Raw genomic sequence first — 18,924 nt, 5'->3', positions numbered from 1 at the left:
ATAAAGAAGGCCTATGATCATGTGAATTGGAGTTATTTGTTGAAGATGCTGCACCAAATGGGTTTTGGAAAGAAATGGATCAGTTGGATACAGTTTTGCATCTCCACTATCAGATTCTCAGTTCTTATAAATGGATCTCCTGAAGGCTTTTTCAATGCTAATAGAGGGCTCAGACAGGGTGGTGATCCACTCTCTCCTTTTTTGTTCATAATTGTCATGGAAGGATTGAATATTATGGTCAAACCAGCAAAAGTTCAAGGATGGATTAAAGGTTTTCAGATGGCCAGTAATGCTAACCGTCATCAGGAAATTACTCATCACCAATATGCTGATGACACCTTGATCTTCTGTGATGCTGAGGAGGAGCAACTGAGGCACCTGAGAGTCATTTTGGTTCTTTTTGAAGGAATCTCTGGACTACACATCAATTGGAATCCAGGGCCAAGTTCTGTGGCATTTTGTGTTAGAAATGATGGAGACCTGAGATATGCTGCAGCAAAGAGAATAAGTGATGGCACAAATCTGGTTGCTGAGGCATATGCTATGAAGATGGGACTGGAATTTTGAATTACTCATCACTACATGCCACTTGTAAATGGAAACAGATTCCATGTCAATGAAAAAGATTCTAACTGGAGAATGGGAGGTGCCTTGGAGTATAGCAATGGTGGTGAAGGACATTAACTTGTTGAGAAGAGATCATGTGGTCCAGGTGGAACACGTGTTCAGATAAGGGAATGGACTAGCTGATTTTTTAACTCACCATGTTTTTTATTTTGCAGGTGATCAACAGTTCAACAATTTTAATGACCTTCCTCTAAAGGCCAAGCAGATTATTAATACAGAGAAAGCTCAAATTCCTTAGCTGAGATTCAGAAATGCTAAGGAGCAGGTAATAAGTTCAACAGGAAGATAATATTGAGGTTATAAGCTATGCACGCTAAGCTAATGTCTGCTACTTTCAAATTGCCATGAAGCTGTAAAGTATCTGGAAATTATTGTGTACATCTTTGGTGATGTAACAGTGTGTGGTATTCGCATACTAACATGCTCATTCTGTTGTTATGTTACCAAATGTGCATACAGTAGTTTCTGCAGAATTGTATCTATATGGCACAATGTTAATGATGCTGAAGATTGCTACTGAAATTGAATTTTTACAGGACAAACTCCACTCCATCCTTGATAACCTGAAGTTCACTTCTCTAGACTATTGATCCATAGCACCTGGTGAGCTCTTAGGTGTGTGAGATGGTATCAAGTCAGGGCACAGGGATCTGCAGTAGATAATGCTTGTAGTAGTTCTGTTGTAGCTATTTTTGTTTTTTGCAAACCAGTTGGTTAGCTGGTTTTGCTTTGCTTTCTGTAAGACTCTTTGGTTTTAATAAATTACCACTAAGCAGCATGTTTAGTGGCCTTTTCTTAAAAAAGAAAAAAGAAAAAAAGAGGAGAGGGACAAGGTTGAGCTTTCGTACACTGTTACTAACAACAAACAAGAAATCGAACTTCAATGTAACAATTTATCTAAAAGATAAACCAGTCATATGAACAAGGAAATACCTGACTAGTTACAAATCCTCTCAACATGTTCACAAAGTCAACATGCCTTTCTCTATTTATTCTATCTATCTCACTTCGATTATTTTCCTGCAACCAGAGAAACAATTTGTATAAGGGCTCCCAATAGAACAGTAAATGAGAACACAATAACTGAAATTATTTTCTTAATAAGTCTATAACACCTGAAATTACTAACTTCACAAAAAACAAAAAACAAAAAAAACAAAAAAAGAGGCAGAGGGTCAGAAAGAAAATTTCTTGGAGACATCCACGTCAACAAGATGATGAAAAGAAACTACATATGCATCCACATGGCAAGATAAGATTATGGCTGGCGCCTGCAATTGCGTGAATGCAAAGATAAGCCTAGGATGAGCCTAGCAGTCCAGCTTAAATAGACAAGCTTCGCTTATATGAACATAACTCTATATATAACACTCTTTAAGTTAGCTCAGCACGATTAAGAACAAAGTATTTAAGTAGTCCCATTTCCACTTTAGCATATAGTTCATGTACGACCGGTGCTAGTTCTATCTTTCGCAGGATGACTGCCAAGACAAACTCAAGGTAGCTTAAGAAAATTGATTCTGATGGTTTTACTCCTACCATGAAATGTATATTCTCTCCAACTTCTCATAGTTCTAGTGTTTTCTCCAATTCTCTATCTTTCTTAAGTAAGACTAATAGCTTTTCTTTTCTTTTTCTTTTGGGTGTTCTCCAATACTCTACTTCCTTAGTAAGAGTAATAACTCTTGCTGGATAATTGCGTCAAAATCCTGGTTCATCTCACGATGGCTTTATTAGAAAGGAGTGCAGCAGATTACAATCCTCTCTAAAAGGATATGACATGGGGAGGGTGGGTAGAAGTGCATGGGATAAAGGAACGTTTCAACCCCTTTTACGTTTCTCCCTCTCCATTCTCCACCAAACACAATGATAATGGCAGGGACTAAACTTTGTTGTGATTTTTGATCCCAGTTATTTGCTACCTTATTATATGATTGTGATTTCTGATTCCAGACTATCCTAAAGATTTCCTGAATAAGTTCTATTTTGTTTATACCAACTAGTTGGTATAGTTATTGTCATTACACTTACAGTGACTCCGGTGTTTGCCAAGAGTCTTCTGTCAGATACTTGTATACGCCTGTAAGAATAAATGTTAGACTTAGGCCCTCCAATTTTAGATAACTCCTAATTTGTCATTAAGGCAACTTATTCATAAGCAAAATAGTATTGGGATGATTTGGGCATGAATAGAGCATATAGTTTCAGATGACCATAATAGATGATTGATGGATAAGTGCAAGGGCTACTCACAAATGAGATGGAAATAAACACAACCATCGTGTACCCAACATTTATTGTAAGGAAAAAGTGGAAATCTTAGTTTAAGATTGTGATTTATAAGGATTGTCAGCCTACTAAGAATGACTAAGATTGTCGAAGCGAAAAAGTATAGAGCAATTTGCAAGACAGAGGACAAGAGAAAGTTCTACGGATATTCACTTGAAATTTCATAGATGATAGAGTCCTTAACTGTATCTTTAAAGTTTAGGTAGTTCTACATAATAAAAGTACAGCATCAATTTGTTTACAGAGACTGAAAGCATTATATCAGTTGTGATTTTATTGCGGAGAAAGATCAATAAATTACAATATTAGCTCTTCCTGAAAAGGAATTATTAGCTCTGGATTATACCTACAAGCGCATCGAAGACTTGAAGAAAACTGTAGAGGAAAAATCAGACAGCTCTGTCAGATAGTAAAAAACAATTACAAATATGCTGGGTGGAAAGAAAGTATTCGTCACTTAATACATCTTTTTTTTTTAAAAAAAATAAAAAAATTAGTTCCTCACTTAAAGTACATCGTCACCAATTAGAAGTACTCCTATCTAGATTTGTATTTATGTATAATATAATAGTAATATAATAAAAGCAGGAAGCACCAACATGAAATGTTGATATACTCTTTTACCCTCTAAAAATTGATTTTGCGTTGAATGAAATTGCAATTTAATTATTTTCCTAATATTTAGGACTTTGAAATTAACTAAAGTTTTGGTTACTAAATTTTCCTTATTTGGATATGTAGGAAGTCCTAACATTTAGAACTTTAAAATTGATTAAGATATTACCTTATGTCAATCATTTCCTTATTTGAACTACATAACCTAACTATATATAATCCAGATCATCCAAAAAAACTATATATAATCCTTTCAAAAATGCAGTAAGCTAAGCAAAACAGCTCTTTCTTATCAAAAAAATCATTAGAAATTTATGGATGCAACATTCTCCTAAGTCCTAATTCCCTTCACATGTGTCTATACCAGTTAAGCAACAAAGACAACCAATAAATATGAGTTTCTGATTACATGATAAAGCAAATACTTGTCATAGAGAGACACAAGAAATTGTTATTCATTCAGCAAAATAAATAGGATCAACATTCATATTTTTAGAAACTTTCACTTTTTTCTTCAATTTTTATTTCACAACTTAACCACATTTCTTTTTAACAAATGTGATTTTCAAAATTTGGGTACTCATTAATATGGGATATACACGCACACTCAAAAACTAGTACTTCCTCCGTCCCATTTATACGAGGGTGTTTAACTGGGCACGAAGTTTTAGAAATAAAGGAAGACTTTTGAAACTTGTGATCTAAAACAAAACATAGAAATGTGTGTGGCTAGAAATCATTTCAGTAAAGGTAAAAAGGTAAATTTAAAGTTGAATGGTTACTAATTATAGAAAGAATTCATTCTTTTTGGAACTGACTGAAAAGGAAAGCGCGTCACCTAAATGGGACGGAGAGAGTAATGAATATACGTATATACAATAATAAAATTGACAAGGAATAGAAAACAAGAAAAACATTGTATTCCTCTTAATGGGGACAGCTCTAGAAGTAACACATATTTACCCCCGAGGTTGTACCTAAATCCTTTTTACAGTGCCCTCGACCACGGGAATCACTGTACACCCACAACCTACTTAAAAGCTATGTTACTCGGACTCTCCTAAAATATTGTCGGGTGCGTGTCGGATCCTTCAAAAGTAGTGTATTTTTGGAGGATCCGACACGGGTGCAGCAACACTTTCGAAGAGTCCGAGTAACTTAGATTAAAAGTGTGTCTAATAAACACCTAAAGTGTAAGGTGGCATAAACGTCAATTACAAACATAATTGACGCGAAGAATATGAAATTTAAGAAAGTTTTATTTCATAAATATTTTTTTTTAAAAGACTTGTAACAGTTGATATCCACAGGTATACTACATCTAAATATGTAGTCCCCCTCGAAAAAGTTACATTTTACAATAATGATCTCTACTGTTTTCTATTCTTACAAGAGATCTAACACATCAAAAATATCTTCTGTCTGGCCTAAGATTTCCTGTTTATACTAAAAATAAAAAAGAGCTAAGCAATTCATCTTGAACTTCTATAAATTGTTCTGCTTGTTCTCAAAACATCTTTGATTCCTCTCTTTCCACACAGTCCACCATACGCATGATGGGACAATCTTACATCTTTCCTCCTTTCTTGTTACATTCCCATCCCTGTTCCAAAACTTTAGCACTCCTTCTATACTCCCAGGCTTCACCCATCTGATCTTCTCCGGGCTAATAAACATCTTCCACAGTTGATCTGTCCACTTACAATGCAAGAAAAGATGATTGATTGTCTCATTCTGCTCCCCACACAAAAAACATCTAGAACATAGATGAAAACCTCTTTTGTTAAGATTTTCATGAGTCAGCACAACTTCTTGTGCCAATAGCCAATTGAAACAAATAGATGAGGTATTTTTGTCTTCCATATCATCTTCCATTGACATCCTTCTTCCTGAAAACTTGATACATTCAGGTCCTTGTATGCTGAATTCACTGTAAAAATCCCTTTGCTATCCTTCTTCCATTCCAGAGTATCCCTCTCTCCTGAACACTACCATTGTATTGTAAAATTCTGCTATCATCTCCATTTCCCAATCATTCAAGTGTCTTCAAAGATCTAGATCCCACCCTTGTCCAGTCCACATCTGAACAACAATAGCTTGTTGCTTTTGATTAAGAATGAACAAGTCAGGAAACTTCTGCTTCAAAGCTGTGTCACCCAACCAGACACCACTCCAGAAAGATACTTTTACCCCATTACCAAATTTGCATCTGATCCTTGCAAGCATTTTTGGCCAGACGTTCCTGATTGCCCTCCACACAGTACAACCATATGGAATATTAATCATGTTTGTTGTCCACTTGTCCTCCAGTCCATATTTAGCAATAATAACTTCCTTCCATAACATGTCTTCCTCTATAGCAAATTTCCATAGCCACTTCATCATCAAACTTTGATTCTGCAATTTCAGATCTTTGATACACATTCCCCCGGCCTTCTTGCTCACAGTCACCTCTTCCCATTTGACTAAGTGGAATTTCTTCTCGTCTTCATTGCCCTGCCATTAAAAGCTCCTTCTCAAAGTGTCAATTCTCTTGATCACTGGGACATCATGTAGGATGGTAAGCATCTAGAACACTGTTGATCATGGTCAATCTTCCCCCAAGGGAAAGATATTGGCTTTTCCAGTTGAACAACTTCTTCTCACATTTTTCTAGAACTCCATTCCATATACCTTTAGATTTGCTCTTGGCTCCCAAAGGCAAGCCCAAATATGTAGTTGGAAGTTCCCCTATTTTACCTCTTAATTTCTCTGCCAAGCTCTCCACCTCTGCCACCTCATTAATTGGGTAAACAAAACTTTTGCCCAAATTAATGTGTAATCCTGAAACTGCTTCAAAGATGATGAAGATAGTTCTTAGGATTAAAATTTCCTCTTCCACTGCTTCACAGAAAACTAGGGTGTCATCTGCATACTGCAAATGAGTAATTCCATGTTTCCTGCACCGACCTGAAACCCCCTGATCCAACCATTGACCTTTGCTGTCTGTAACATGTTACTCACCCTGCATTTTCAGAATAAATAAGAAAGGGGATAAAGGATCACCCTGTCTGATACGAATCGAATTGGGGAAGAACCAATTCAATCCAAAACGCGGAATTTAAAGATACGAAGAAAAGGGGATGAGGACTAGAGGATAAAAGCAAGACCCAATTAGGGCGAATTTATGGACAAACCTAAGTATATTAAACTTAGACCCTTCCAATTGAATCTGATCCTAAAAGAACCACTACTATTTGACACTCAAGGCAAGAGATTCGATTTGAATCCACAAATGGCAATCTCTTCATGAATATCAATGGACATAAAAGGTACACAAACCAACAATGGAATCTACCATTAAATTTACTAAACTAAGCTAAACCCTAGCTAAACAAACTATGATAATCCTATCATCACTCAAATATTCATCATCAAAATCTAAGTAATGAAATGAAAGACAAGCTATATATACAAGCTAAGTAAAGAAGACTAATAGGCAATTACAATGCTACCCTTAATGAAGTAAGGGCCTTATTTGGCTAGTCTTCTTAGTGTAGTCTTCAATTCAAGAATTGGCCAGAATTGGCCAAACACGCCCCTCCTTGCATAGATGGCCCTCTAATCAACCTTGCCTGCATGGCCTTCTTGCAAGCATAACCTTCCTTGCACAAATAGCCAACTCCCGATCTTGTCCAAGTTAGCAAGTGTAGCCAATTTGCAGAAATGTCCCTATTTGCACGTTTGGCCACTTTGCACATTTGGTCCCCTTTCTAGTGGCTTCATCTTCAATCAACTCCCAAGTCACCTCCCACACATCATAGGCCTCATTGTGGGGCTTGTATGGGCCTCCAAAGGCCTTCAACTCTATCCTTATCATCCATGCCGCTTGTTGAGCTTGAAGTTCCATATCTAAGCCTTGGATGTAAGTCTTGAAATGAGGTGTGCCAAGTAGGATCATATCACTGTCTCAATCCTCTTTGAGAAGAAAAAACACACAAGGAGTTCTCCTAACCAAGATTGAGAATTTTACAAAGATAATACAATGTTTTATCCATTTGATCCATCTAGTACGAGACCCCATTCTCTCCAGCATATTGATTAGAAAGCTCCAGTTCAAATGATCATATGCTTTTTGGATGTCTAGCTTCCATAGAATACCGGGTTTCTTGCTCCTCTGTCTGGACTCCACAAGCTCATTTGCTATAAGAATTGCATCCATGATTTGTCTTCCTTTAATAAAAGTCATTGGTTGCCTGTCCACTAGTCTGTGTATTACCTTCTTCAGTCTCTCTGCCAGCAGTTTAGCAATAATTTTATAGACTCCCCCAATCAGACTAATAGGCCTAAAATCATTTAGCTCTATAGCTCCGGCTTTCTTTGGAATCAGAGCCACAAAAGTGGCATTCAAACTTTTTTCAAAGAAACCTTTTTCATAAAAGTTTCGTATAGCACTTGAAGATCTGTCCCTATGATTTCCTAGCAATGATTAAAGAAAGCCATAGAATAACTATCTGGACCTGAAGCCTTGTCTCCTGCGCATGCCTTGATTCCAGTATCTCTTGAGATTTAAAAGGGACCATAAGAATTGCATTGTCTTCTGCTTCCGGCCTAGGACAATTCCTTATATGAAATTGTGGTCCCCAATTTTCTGTCTCTGAGTATAACTTTTCATAGTATGACACAATCTCTTCCTTCACTTCTCCTAGATCCTCCACTAATTCTCCATTTACTCTCAATTTGTCAATAGTATTTGCCCTTCTGTGTGCATTTGTTGTTCTATGAAAGAAGCTTGTGTTTCTGTCTCCCTCTTTCAATCAAGTTGCCCTTGATCTCTGTCTCCAAGCAGTCTCTTCTAGTCTCTTCTTGCCTGGCAATGTCTTCAAATTCCATGGTGAGAGCCAATCTAGAAGTTATTTCCTCCTTTTGCATTCCCAAGTTCCCTTGTGTTGATTTACTCCACTCCTTTAATATTCCTTTTTTTGGGGGGGGGGGGGGGGGGGGGGACGGGGGCATAAGAGTTAATCCAATTTTCCTTTTAAAGCATTCAACTTTGCTGCCAGGATATAATCTGGTTTCGCACTTTAATTAAAAGATTCCCACCGTGTCTTCACTTTCTCATTGAAACCCTCTGTCTTTAACCACCAATTCTCAAATTTAAAATAAGAATTAGTTTTTTCCCATTCACCACACTGAAGTAACAAAGGGGAATGATCAGATGTCACCCTATGTAGTATGGATTGTCTGATATTCCTGAAGCTAGCATCCCATTTTTCTAATATCAGGAATCTGTCTAGCCTTGCTGCAATATTGTGTCTGTCTCCTTTCGTCCAGGTAAACTTCCCTCCTGTCAAGGACAGATCTACCAACTCCATGTCTTCAATTAACTTAGAAAAATAAGTCATTGCCTTGTTGATACTTCTGCAGTTCTTCTTTTCTAAGGAATATATCTAACTGTGTTGAAATCACCACAAAGGACCCAGGGTCCTGGAATTAGGCTCCTAGCTGCACCTATTTCCCCCAGGTTTCCTCCCTCTCAATTCTGTCATTTGGAGCATACACACCAGTCATGTTCCAGCTAAAGTCTTTCTGGTGAAACTACAAGAAATAGCGTACATGCCCACACTACTGAACTCGTAATCGTACCGCTATAAAACAATCCATAAGAAGCGGAGCAAGCTCTACGTATTGCCCATTCGCCATCCTTGGTGAGTCCGGTTTTCTGTGCTACGTTAATTCTTAGATCCAGCGAAATCAATGGTATTGGTTTCAGAGCCCACCGGCTGTCTAGAAACCCGATTGTCAACTTGAATGTTTACACAAGAATCTCCAATCCAAGCCTCTTTTGTCAATCCGAGGCAGTACGAGTGGCATAAGCTAGTTCTTATAAACATTCCCAATCCTTTTTGTCCCACACAATTAGTATTCCCCCTCTTATCCCACTAGCTTCTACTTGAGCATAACTAACCCACTTGCTCCCCCATACTTCTCTTACTATTTCTATGATATCCCCTTCCACTTTTGTTTCTTGAAAACACACCACATCTGCTTTCCAGATAAGTAAAATATTTTTAATCATACTCCTTTTTTTACTACAATTCAGTCCCCTAACATTCCAAGACACTATATTCAACTTCATTGATCTTTTTTCTTTTGAGAAGGTAACATCAACTTCATTGATCTTTTTTTTTTGAGAAGGTAACATCAACTTCATTGATCTTTTATTGCTAGATATCCCTCCTGCTTCTAGTACCATCACTCATGAATTTGGCATCTAATATTCATCCCCTTCTTCTTGATGATTGACTGTTTCCCCTTATTCTCTTGCTTGTTGCTATCTATCTTCACGAATAAATCTTTGGCCTTCTCTTCACACCCTTTAAAATTGACACCAAACTCTGTGCTAAGTCTGGTTATATGTTGTTGGATCCATGCTGAAGTAACTGTTACTACTGGGATGTTTGCTTCTGCTGGTAATTGAACTTTCAGAGGGATAACATCTTCATTTATGTCCTCTGTATCTTGAACTTGCAACTGCGGCTGATGTTGTGGACACATCCTCTTTTGCTTCTGCTCTTGGTTCTCCTTCATATGAATTTCCCCTAAATTCCTCAATATGACTGTCTTGAGTCTCCTTTTCTCCATCTCTGTTGCCCAGCGTTGCGTACATGTTATGGGTGATAAGTTTTTGATACTCACCCCGTCTACTAGTTGGGCTTTAGGAATTGACTGATGAGAAACCACTGAAAATAGGTCTTTAATTCGGCCCAAATATTATATTCTTTTAATTGAGCCCATAATAGCCTCCATCGGCCCTTTTCCTTTTTCCTCCTGTCCACGTGTCCCCCAATTGAATTTTTGCCCTTATCCCGAAGTACCCACATGGGATCCCCTCTTTTCCGCTTCTCTTCCTCTGCTCTGAGAACCACCGGCACCTCACACCCTATCGGAATAGTGTAAGTATACCCTACGTTAGGCACCTCCACCTCTCTTGGAACCTTCTTTCCGCCACCTGCCACCTTGATTCTAGCCCAATGTAGGTGGTTTTTCAGAGATGTCTCCTCCTCCGTTTCTAAGAACCCACCACAATGGTCTTCGATCAGCTTGAAGATTTCTTGTGACCACAAGCTTAATGGAAACCCTAGAAGTCGAATCCATACCCCAATCCCTTTTGATTTTCGCTGGCCAGCAACTGGTAGTTGGTTTCCATATCGAATCCATACCCAATCCCTTTTGATTTCCGCTAGCCAGCAACCGGTAGTTGGTTTCCACCAATCAAGTTCCAGCTTCATCTTCTCCAAGTCCATTCTCCGGTCATGACGTGCTCTGCTTCTTTCCTTGATGGAAGTTCAAAGAGGAAATAACTGTCATTCATGGCATGAACATTTATACCGAAGGTCGTTTTCCAAGTGTTGCATGCCCATCTTCTTACATCATTCAAAGTAGCTATCTCTTGCGTTAAGCTCTGGAACTTCCCAACTACACATCTGCTCAACAAATCTTTTTCAGAAACTGAACTTCCCCCGATATTTTTATGTTATCTTTCGTGATCTGAACTTGTGCCATTTTCGTCGCCTCCGTCACCCATCTATTACTGCTGAAGGCCTCTTTAAAAGTTTTGTCCGGCTTTTTCGTTATACGTTCCTGCTGTTTTTGTGCTTGTGCTGGTTCATATGTAAACTTCGCAATTTTATGAGCTATATTTCCCCATCCTCCATTGAATGTAGTCTTCAGTGTAATGATGACTGATTTGTTCTGGCCTTGTGCTATGAAGCTGATGTATCTCCCACTCTCATTGTATTTAAGAGTGCAGAAAAATTCAGAGAAATGGTCCTTTAAATTCCATCTTCTAACACCTTCCCCTGCACTTTGGAAGCTTCAATAAATACTACTACTATCCACTTTAAGACTTTAATGCTAACTTTAACTCTTCTCATTAAATTCCTGCTGCCTTCAACCCATTCGTACCAAGATTCTATACCAGATTTGCATTTAGTAATATCTTAGGACTTAAAACCGGCATTGTAAAATATACAATTTTCCCCTAATGATGTTCCGGCCCGGAAAAGACCCCCTAAAAAGGAAACTGGACTGGAACTCTAATGACTCACAGACAGCGAAAGTCATGCCTGGGAGCATTTCTAAGTCAAACTTTTTCTTTTGTCCCTCGAAATCAGAAGACCACCCATAAATATTTTTCAACTAGTCTATTTTTAAAATCTCTTTTCTTTCATTTATCATTTTCTTTCTAATTTTCACATCTGCTCTGTCGAGTCACCGGCGAAAGTTTACCAGCGAGCAAGTCCGGCACCATCCTCAGCCTTCACAACAACTCCAAACAGCTGCTCCCTCAGCTCTGTCCATGAAATAATATGGATTTCTCCGATAACCTATCCTTTCGATTCTTCTCGTCGCTACCGCTTGATTTTCCGGTGACCGATGGGGTCATAAGCATAATGGTAGAACCATAACTAAAAATTAAGCAGAGGTAGATAAATCTAAAAATTGAGAAGCGCCTCATGGGCTTCCGCCGCTATCGCCACCACCGGACGAGCAGGATTTATTGAATTTCCATCCAGATCCACCCTTCCTGCTATTTCTAGATTTACACTATTTCTCTGTAATGTTTGGCTTCATCTTTTTCTTAACTTTGTCTCTCTCTATAAATACTTGAGTACATGAAGTGTTGCCTCTTTTAGGAAAAAATGGTTATGAGTTTTGACGGTGAAGGGGATTTTTTTGGGGGGAGCTGGAGGTATCACGGCTCCACTGAGTTAGCCAGAGAAGGTGGGCCTTTTCTTTTTCTGCTTCCCCTTTTCTTTTTCTTTTTTTATTTTGGGCTTTTCCATTTAATTTTCCTTATTTGAAGTTAAGGGCACGTGTCACCATCTCACACTTGTTTTGAGAAAGAGGTTAAACATCAAAGTGGGGTGTATTTAGACACACTTTTAAAAGATTGGGTGTGTAAAGTTATTCCCGTGGTCGAGGGGTGAGTAAAGGGGATTTGGGTACAACCTCAGGGGGTAAACTATGTATTAAGCGCCTATTTAGAATAAAGATAAGGTATGCTACGTTAAAAGGACTGTCATCTCGCTAGAAAGGTTCGTAAAAGAATGAGTTGTAAGCAAGCGTAGTAAGAGACTTGCTTCAGTCAGCCAATATTTGAAACTTGGCTAAGTTTAAGTTTGGGCCGTTAGCAATTTACCAAAATAGCTAATCATCATAAAGATTTTCAAGATAAATCACTAAAATATCATTAGGAGGTACAGTAATAAGAGACAAAAGGATTTTTAATCTTCCAACAAGATGGCTAGTGCTGGCAAAATGGATAAAAATTCATATATGCCCGTCCAACCCGCCCAAATTTAAAACAGGTTGGTAACTGATTTATCTAAATCGAACCAAACATGGATCATGTTCATATAACCCGCAGTAACATATGGATATACATATGAAAACCCCCACTTTAAATGCGAAGTATGCAGCTGCTCGAAAAAGAAGGAAACTAGAAGAGATGTTTTTCGGAGTTCATTTCTTGCGAGTGAACTTCCCAGACCTTTGAGTTACTAATAAACAGTTTTGGATTTTCCCCTTACCCTGAGTTGCTTTTTTAAATTTGCTAGATTAAATTACAAGTTGGCCCATTAAGAACAAACTGACTGTGAAAGCTTAAACCAAAACAAGATTCTATGGCACAACCCACTGGTGGCATTATTAGAACAAAACCAAGAGTCTATGGCACATTTAGTAAAACTTTTAAGGTGCTGATGACAAAATAACAAATATGATCTAGATACATCATACATGTCATAATTTGCAAAATGTTATTTACAATTAAGAAACTATTCCTCATATGGAGATATTTGTTTCTTTTCCCACTAATGTTTCTTACAAGTTGAATGCTGAGAAAAGAGAACTGAAAACGGCATCAGAAAACTAGGCTATCTAATACTTCAAAGACAGGAGTAGTTTTACGAAATGCTGCTACATTAAAAGTAATTGGATGAAAAATTAACAAATGATAAAATTGGTTTTTTTTTTTTTTTTTGATAAGGCAAATGATAAAATTGTTATAAGGAGAGAGTGCTAAATTTGAAAGGTAAATGACTGAGGTTCTGTCTAAAGAAAAAAAACAACTGACCTAGGTTATCAGATACAGCAACTAAAATAGGATAAGCCATTAGTAGTTAGTGGACCTAATGCCAATATATTGGATGGTTAACTGTGTAGCAAAATTTTCGTGCCTCACAGGTTACAACTTACAAGGTGATGCTTCCATAGAATTTAAGGCTAGGAATTCTCCCAACAATGATAATATTCAAAAACAGGGGATAATATGGATACTCATATCATCCGTCACTCAACCTATTTTTTATCCGTATGAAATATGGGGGGGTTGGATATTTTATATGTTTTGTCTAACCCGCTTTCAACCCGCACATATTCAACTGGACCATTTGCCAGCACTAGGTGTGCTGATATCTCAATAACCAATGAGAAAAGGTCCACTTCAGCTAATTGGGATCCTATTATCTCTATAATTTTTTGAAACTGGTAACTTTTTCTATATTTCATATGTAGCAAACAGTACTTAGGTAGTACTGAAACCGTATTTACAAGAAAGTCTAACTTTTACTGCCCTCTCTCTATATTGTATCTAAAACATCAATTATATTGACAGCATCATTAGAGTAGATCTGATTGCACCAAAAACACAACAGCAAAATAAAGCTTAACTTGATCTTCTGCACCCCATTCTCCACATTCTCAAAACATCTGGAGTTTCTCTCCTTCCAAATTGTCCACCAAATGCAAGCAGGAATAATTCTCCATCTAGTCCTGTCCTTTGCCTGTAAGCCTGTTTCCTCCCAGCTTTTAAGAGCATCTGTAACCTTCCCAGGCATGGTCCAGGAAATGCCTTTGAGATTAAGAATAATTCTCCATAGATGAGCTGTTATCTTACAGTGAAGGAAAAGATGGTTAATTGTCTCTGATGTTTCCTCACACAAAAAGCATTTGGAACATAAAATGAAACCTCTTTTCATCAAATTATCTTGTGTAAGAGCTGCTTCTTTAGCCAGTAGCCACACAAAACAGGCAACTTTGTGAGGAATTTTTGTTTTCCAGATGTGTTTCCAAGGCCAGTTGGCTATCTGCTGATTGGAATGATTCATCAACTTGTAAGCTGCATTAACTTTGAATAAACCCTTACTGCTGCCTTGCCACCATAATACATCTTCACCTGTCTGTAGTCCACTAAACTGCTCTAGTGTACTAAAGAATTCAACCACTCTTTGCACTTCCCAGTGATTGATGTCTTCTAAAAATGATGTTCCATCCTTGAGGTGTCCACATCTCTGCTATAGTCCTTTGCTGGTTTAGAACTATATTGAAGATATCTGGGAAGACCACATCTAATCTGCCAACTTCATGCCAATTGTCCTTCCAAAAGCTAGTTTTACTCCCATCAAACACTTTGATCTTGGAATTATCCCTCAACTCACTCCACAGTGTTCTAATGGATCTCCATAGGCTAACCCCAAATGGTGTAGTGACCTCCTTAGTCATCCATTTGTCTTCCTGTTCATACTTTGCTTTAATAATATTCCCCCAAAGGAGTTGATTCTCGTTGGTGAACTTCCACAACCATTTCATTCTAAGAGCTTCACTCTGAATCTTCAAGTTCTTGATCCCTAACCCTCCAAGATTCTTGCCAAAAGTGATTGCTTTCCACTTAACCAAGTGGTAACCTTTCTTTTCTTTGTTCCCATGCCATAAAAAATTCCTCCTGATGCTATCCAACCTATTGATGACCCCTATTATCTCTATAATTGAGCTCAGAAATTAATAGATCCACACAATGTTTTAGGCGGGGGCGTGAGGCGGGCGTTTTACTTAGTATGGAGCGAGGCGTAAGCCCCGAGGCACGGGGCGTAAGCCCCATGGATCTTTAAATTTTTTATTTATACGCAGTAAAATAGTATACTAACACAAAAATTATAAATAAAAAAATATTAATAGATTTCAAAAAATTAATAACATGATTAAAGAAACTCATAGAAAACAAAACTGCTAACATGATTTTACAATTATAAATAATGCAATAATGTAAAAGTTATTATGAGATGCAAACCAACTCTAACATCTTAACTTCAACCAATAAAAGAATCAGAATTTCTTAAAGCATAATACTATGACTATCATACTATGTAATTTACCTCCCTAAAAGAAAATAATCAGTAAACTTATCATATTATAATTAAAACATCACTCCTTCATGAATTAAAAAAAAATTACTTTCAAATAGCAAAATAATAAACTATGAATTTTGAGACATAGGACAAAAACGTGAAGACCAATGACAATTGAAGATGTAAAATTCGACTATGTATTTTTAAAAGAAATATTAAGTGATATCCACCCTCGCAGTGTCCTCAGCTAGTAAATATGCAATACTATGGTTTGTTATTGTCAATCTCTTATTTCTATAGACGAAGAAAAGTATTAAGCATCATTCATTTAACAAAGAATTATGAGGGCCAATAACGTTAACTGAGGAATTTGACACATAATTTATGTAAGAACTCTTAGGCGAGCCCCAAGTGTTGGGCGTTAGGCGTGTTCAGGGCGTACAGTCGGGCGCTTAGGGCGTAAGCCTCATAGAACTAAGCCCCACACGTAAGCCCCGAGGCGTTTTGCCAGTGCCCCACCCCGGATCATCCACAAAATTTAGGGAACCTAAACAATATCAATGCAGCAAAAAGAAGTAATAAATTTGAAGTTAACTGATGACAATAAGCCACTTTCCAAACAACATAATAGAAGTAAATGCAGAATAAAGTAGATCACATAATGGCAATCCCACAAGTATAAAAGGAACCAATTACAGACACCATTGGCTGATTCTAAATACCTTAATGCGGTCATATTCCCTGATGGCACAGCTTTTGGCATCTTCAGTGACCCTAATGGCATCTTTTAACTCTTCCAACTTTCGAACCCTTGATTTATCACCTCCAAATATCTTAGAGGTTGCTGTTTCAAGTTTCTCTGCTCTTGAATTTAAAGAAGATAACTCCGAAATGAGAGTCTGCAGTGTCAATAAAGCACTTGATCGGTCTGAAAATGCATGGTGTACGCCCAACATTAGACTCAGGTGTTCATGTAGAATATCCTGAAATACATATTTATCACATTATTAGAAGCTAAGGTTCATTTTAGAAAGCCAGAGCGCACCAAAGTGTGTCTTTTATAAAGTTGATACAAAAACCTAAATAGCGGTAGAAAGCTGAAAGAACATTGTACTTCCAAGTGCAATGCAGATGACAACCACCTGAATCTATTCACTGACTGTATTTCTCTAATTGCGTAATTCAAATGCTGAAAACAAGGTTCACTCTTATAAAACATAAGGTCTACTCTAAAGGATAAAATGGTTACCAAATGCTTCACTGTCTGTGAATTTAACTCCCGATACAATCTGCTGGCTTTAACAGCTGCAGTTGCCACGTTTCTCATATCAGCAGCCCGTTCTCTCTGAGTATTCACTGTAGCTCGTTCATTCTCAAACTTTGTCAACTTAATAAATGCTAGCCCAAGTTCTCCAATCGTCTCCCCCATATCTTGCTGAGCTTTAACAAGTGATTCAGCCTAATTTGAATGAAATTATAAAAATTAACTTATAGTAAATTGAATAATAATCAGAGAACTGAATGGCAATGGACAACAACAACCACGCCTCAGTCCCAAACAAGTTGAGTCGGCTATATTAATCTCCACTTCTTCATTTAAGTTCATTTCATATCTTTACCTTACTAAATAAACTAAAAGTGAAAATAAGTTATATATATAATATATGAATTAATTATAAGAATAATATTATATTATAATAATAAGAACATTAGAAGTTTTCTAACAAGTCTAAAACCTACCCTCAATTAGTAGATATCACCTATATGGATCTTTTTCTTCCACCGTGCCCTATCTATATAGCCATATACATGTATAAAGAGCTTTACATATATATATTCAAAAAGTAAATTTGTAAAGCATTCAGCTACTTGAGAATTCTGGATAGAGTGTGTTATACTCCTCCTGGAAAATGTGTCAGTTCTAAAGTGGGAATGGAAATAAAAGCGAATGAGAAATAATAAAATTGATGAATAGGACCTGCTTTGAGGCATTACTTAGTTGCAGCTCAAGATTGTGCAACCTTTCTTTCTTTTGCAGGAAATCCTTATCGCCATCGTCGACAGGTGACTTGGAGCCACCCCAATCATTGGCAACGGACTGCTTCAATTCTTTGAACAACCTGAGCAAATCCTTACCACCTTTAGCGGGCAGCACAACATCCTGGGGCCCAATCACATTTCCCGATTCCCCGAACAACTGCTTTGGCAACTTCACTGCTCCATCCAAAACCCTAGATGCGACATCAGTGGTGGTTGGCAAGGGAAGCTTACCATCCACCTGCAAAAAGACCCTCAATTCATCACTCTTCTTGATGAGTGGATGTGATGCGAGCTTCTGCAAGTACTTCTCCAATGCCAGCCTTCTTTGCTCCACAAACTCTTGCTTTTGCATCACTTGACTCTCCACCACACTTTTGTCCGGCCTGGGAGGAATAAAATATCCTCTATAACCTTCGCTCAATCGGTCAGATAAAGTAACTACGTCTTTGAAGCGTCTCCGCACGCTGAAATCGGATCCTCCATAATCGGGTAAATTGGTTTTTGTGGTGATTAAATAGGTAACGTAAGTATTACTTCCGGGAACAATTGAGGCAGATGATGATTCCATTTCCTTGTGTGGATCGGAAACAATGATATTCAAATACTCCAAGTTTAAAGGCGGAGGAGGAGGAGGAGGAGGAGGAGGCGGCATTGTCAAATCGTTAGGGTTAAGTTGTTGTTCAACATGAAGAATGTGGGTTTGAGGAGCTAACAAGGGGTCGTAATCGGCAGGTGTAGCGACGATCGACGGGGAAAGAGGGTGGTGGGAATCAGAAAGAGAAGTCATGGCACTTCGATAATTAGAGTGGGATTTCGAGGTCAACTCTTCATCATCCTCAAGGGATACAGTCTGCATGCTCTCTTTACCGCCCATCATCTTCTACTATCCTCTTCAAGTGCTGTTACTAAAATTGTGAAACTCGAGGCTAGAATCTAGCTTTTCTTCTTTAAATTTAGATGTCAGGGGGCAGATTGGCTTTGGGGACACATGTTAATGTGTTGATTATGATACATGGCAGAGCTTGTCTCCACATGAAATTAGTTTTCCCTAAACACATAACCCCCGTTTGGATGGTGGTTTCGTGATTACTAAAATTAATGTATGGTTTTAAGTTGTGCCAAATAATGCATTGTAAATATATTGTTTTAAATTATTTTTAAAATTATGTGGTAATGACAAAAA

General features: G+C 37.8%; 1 protein-coding gene across 10 annotated transcripts in view; it reads right to left on the bottom strand.

Moving 5' to 3' along the window:
* The window catches only part of LOC132042097 (sorting nexin 2B-like), a 40,251-nt gene extending 21,562 nt beyond the window's left edge, over positions 1-18,689 (bottom strand). For 6 of the 10 annotated variants that reach the window (XR_009411353.1, XR_009411354.1, XR_009411355.1 and 3 more), the window contains exons 1-4: positions 17,680-18,688; positions 16,951-17,160; positions 16,424-16,684; positions 1,561-1,647 (exon numbers count right to left, since the gene is read on the bottom strand). Coding sequence is in view for 3 of the 10 variants with exons in the window: in XM_059432721.1 (XP_059288704.1) it covers positions 1,561-1,647; positions 16,424-16,684; positions 16,951-17,160; positions 17,680-18,618 (1,497 nt within the window). In the remaining 7 variants the exon portion in view is untranslated. Of the gene's footprint in view, positions 1-297; positions 491-1,560; positions 1,648-16,423; positions 16,685-16,950; positions 17,161-17,679 lie in introns of all 10 variants that reach the window. The other 4 variants (XR_009411351.1, XR_009411352.1, XR_009411349.1 and 1 more) reach the window with 2 other exon arrangements.
* Positions 18,690-18,924: the final 235 nt, after the last annotated feature.

This window comes from Lycium ferocissimum, unplaced genomic scaffold (genome assembly GCF_029784015.1).
Source record: "Lycium ferocissimum isolate CSIRO_LF1 unplaced genomic scaffold, AGI_CSIRO_Lferr_CH_V1 ctg1328, whole genome shotgun sequence".
Classification (NCBI taxonomy): domain Eukaryota; kingdom Viridiplantae; phylum Streptophyta; class Magnoliopsida; order Solanales; family Solanaceae; genus Lycium; species Lycium ferocissimum.
Note: the sequence above shows the minus strand (reverse complement) of the source record. Positions and strands in the feature narration are given on the sequence as shown.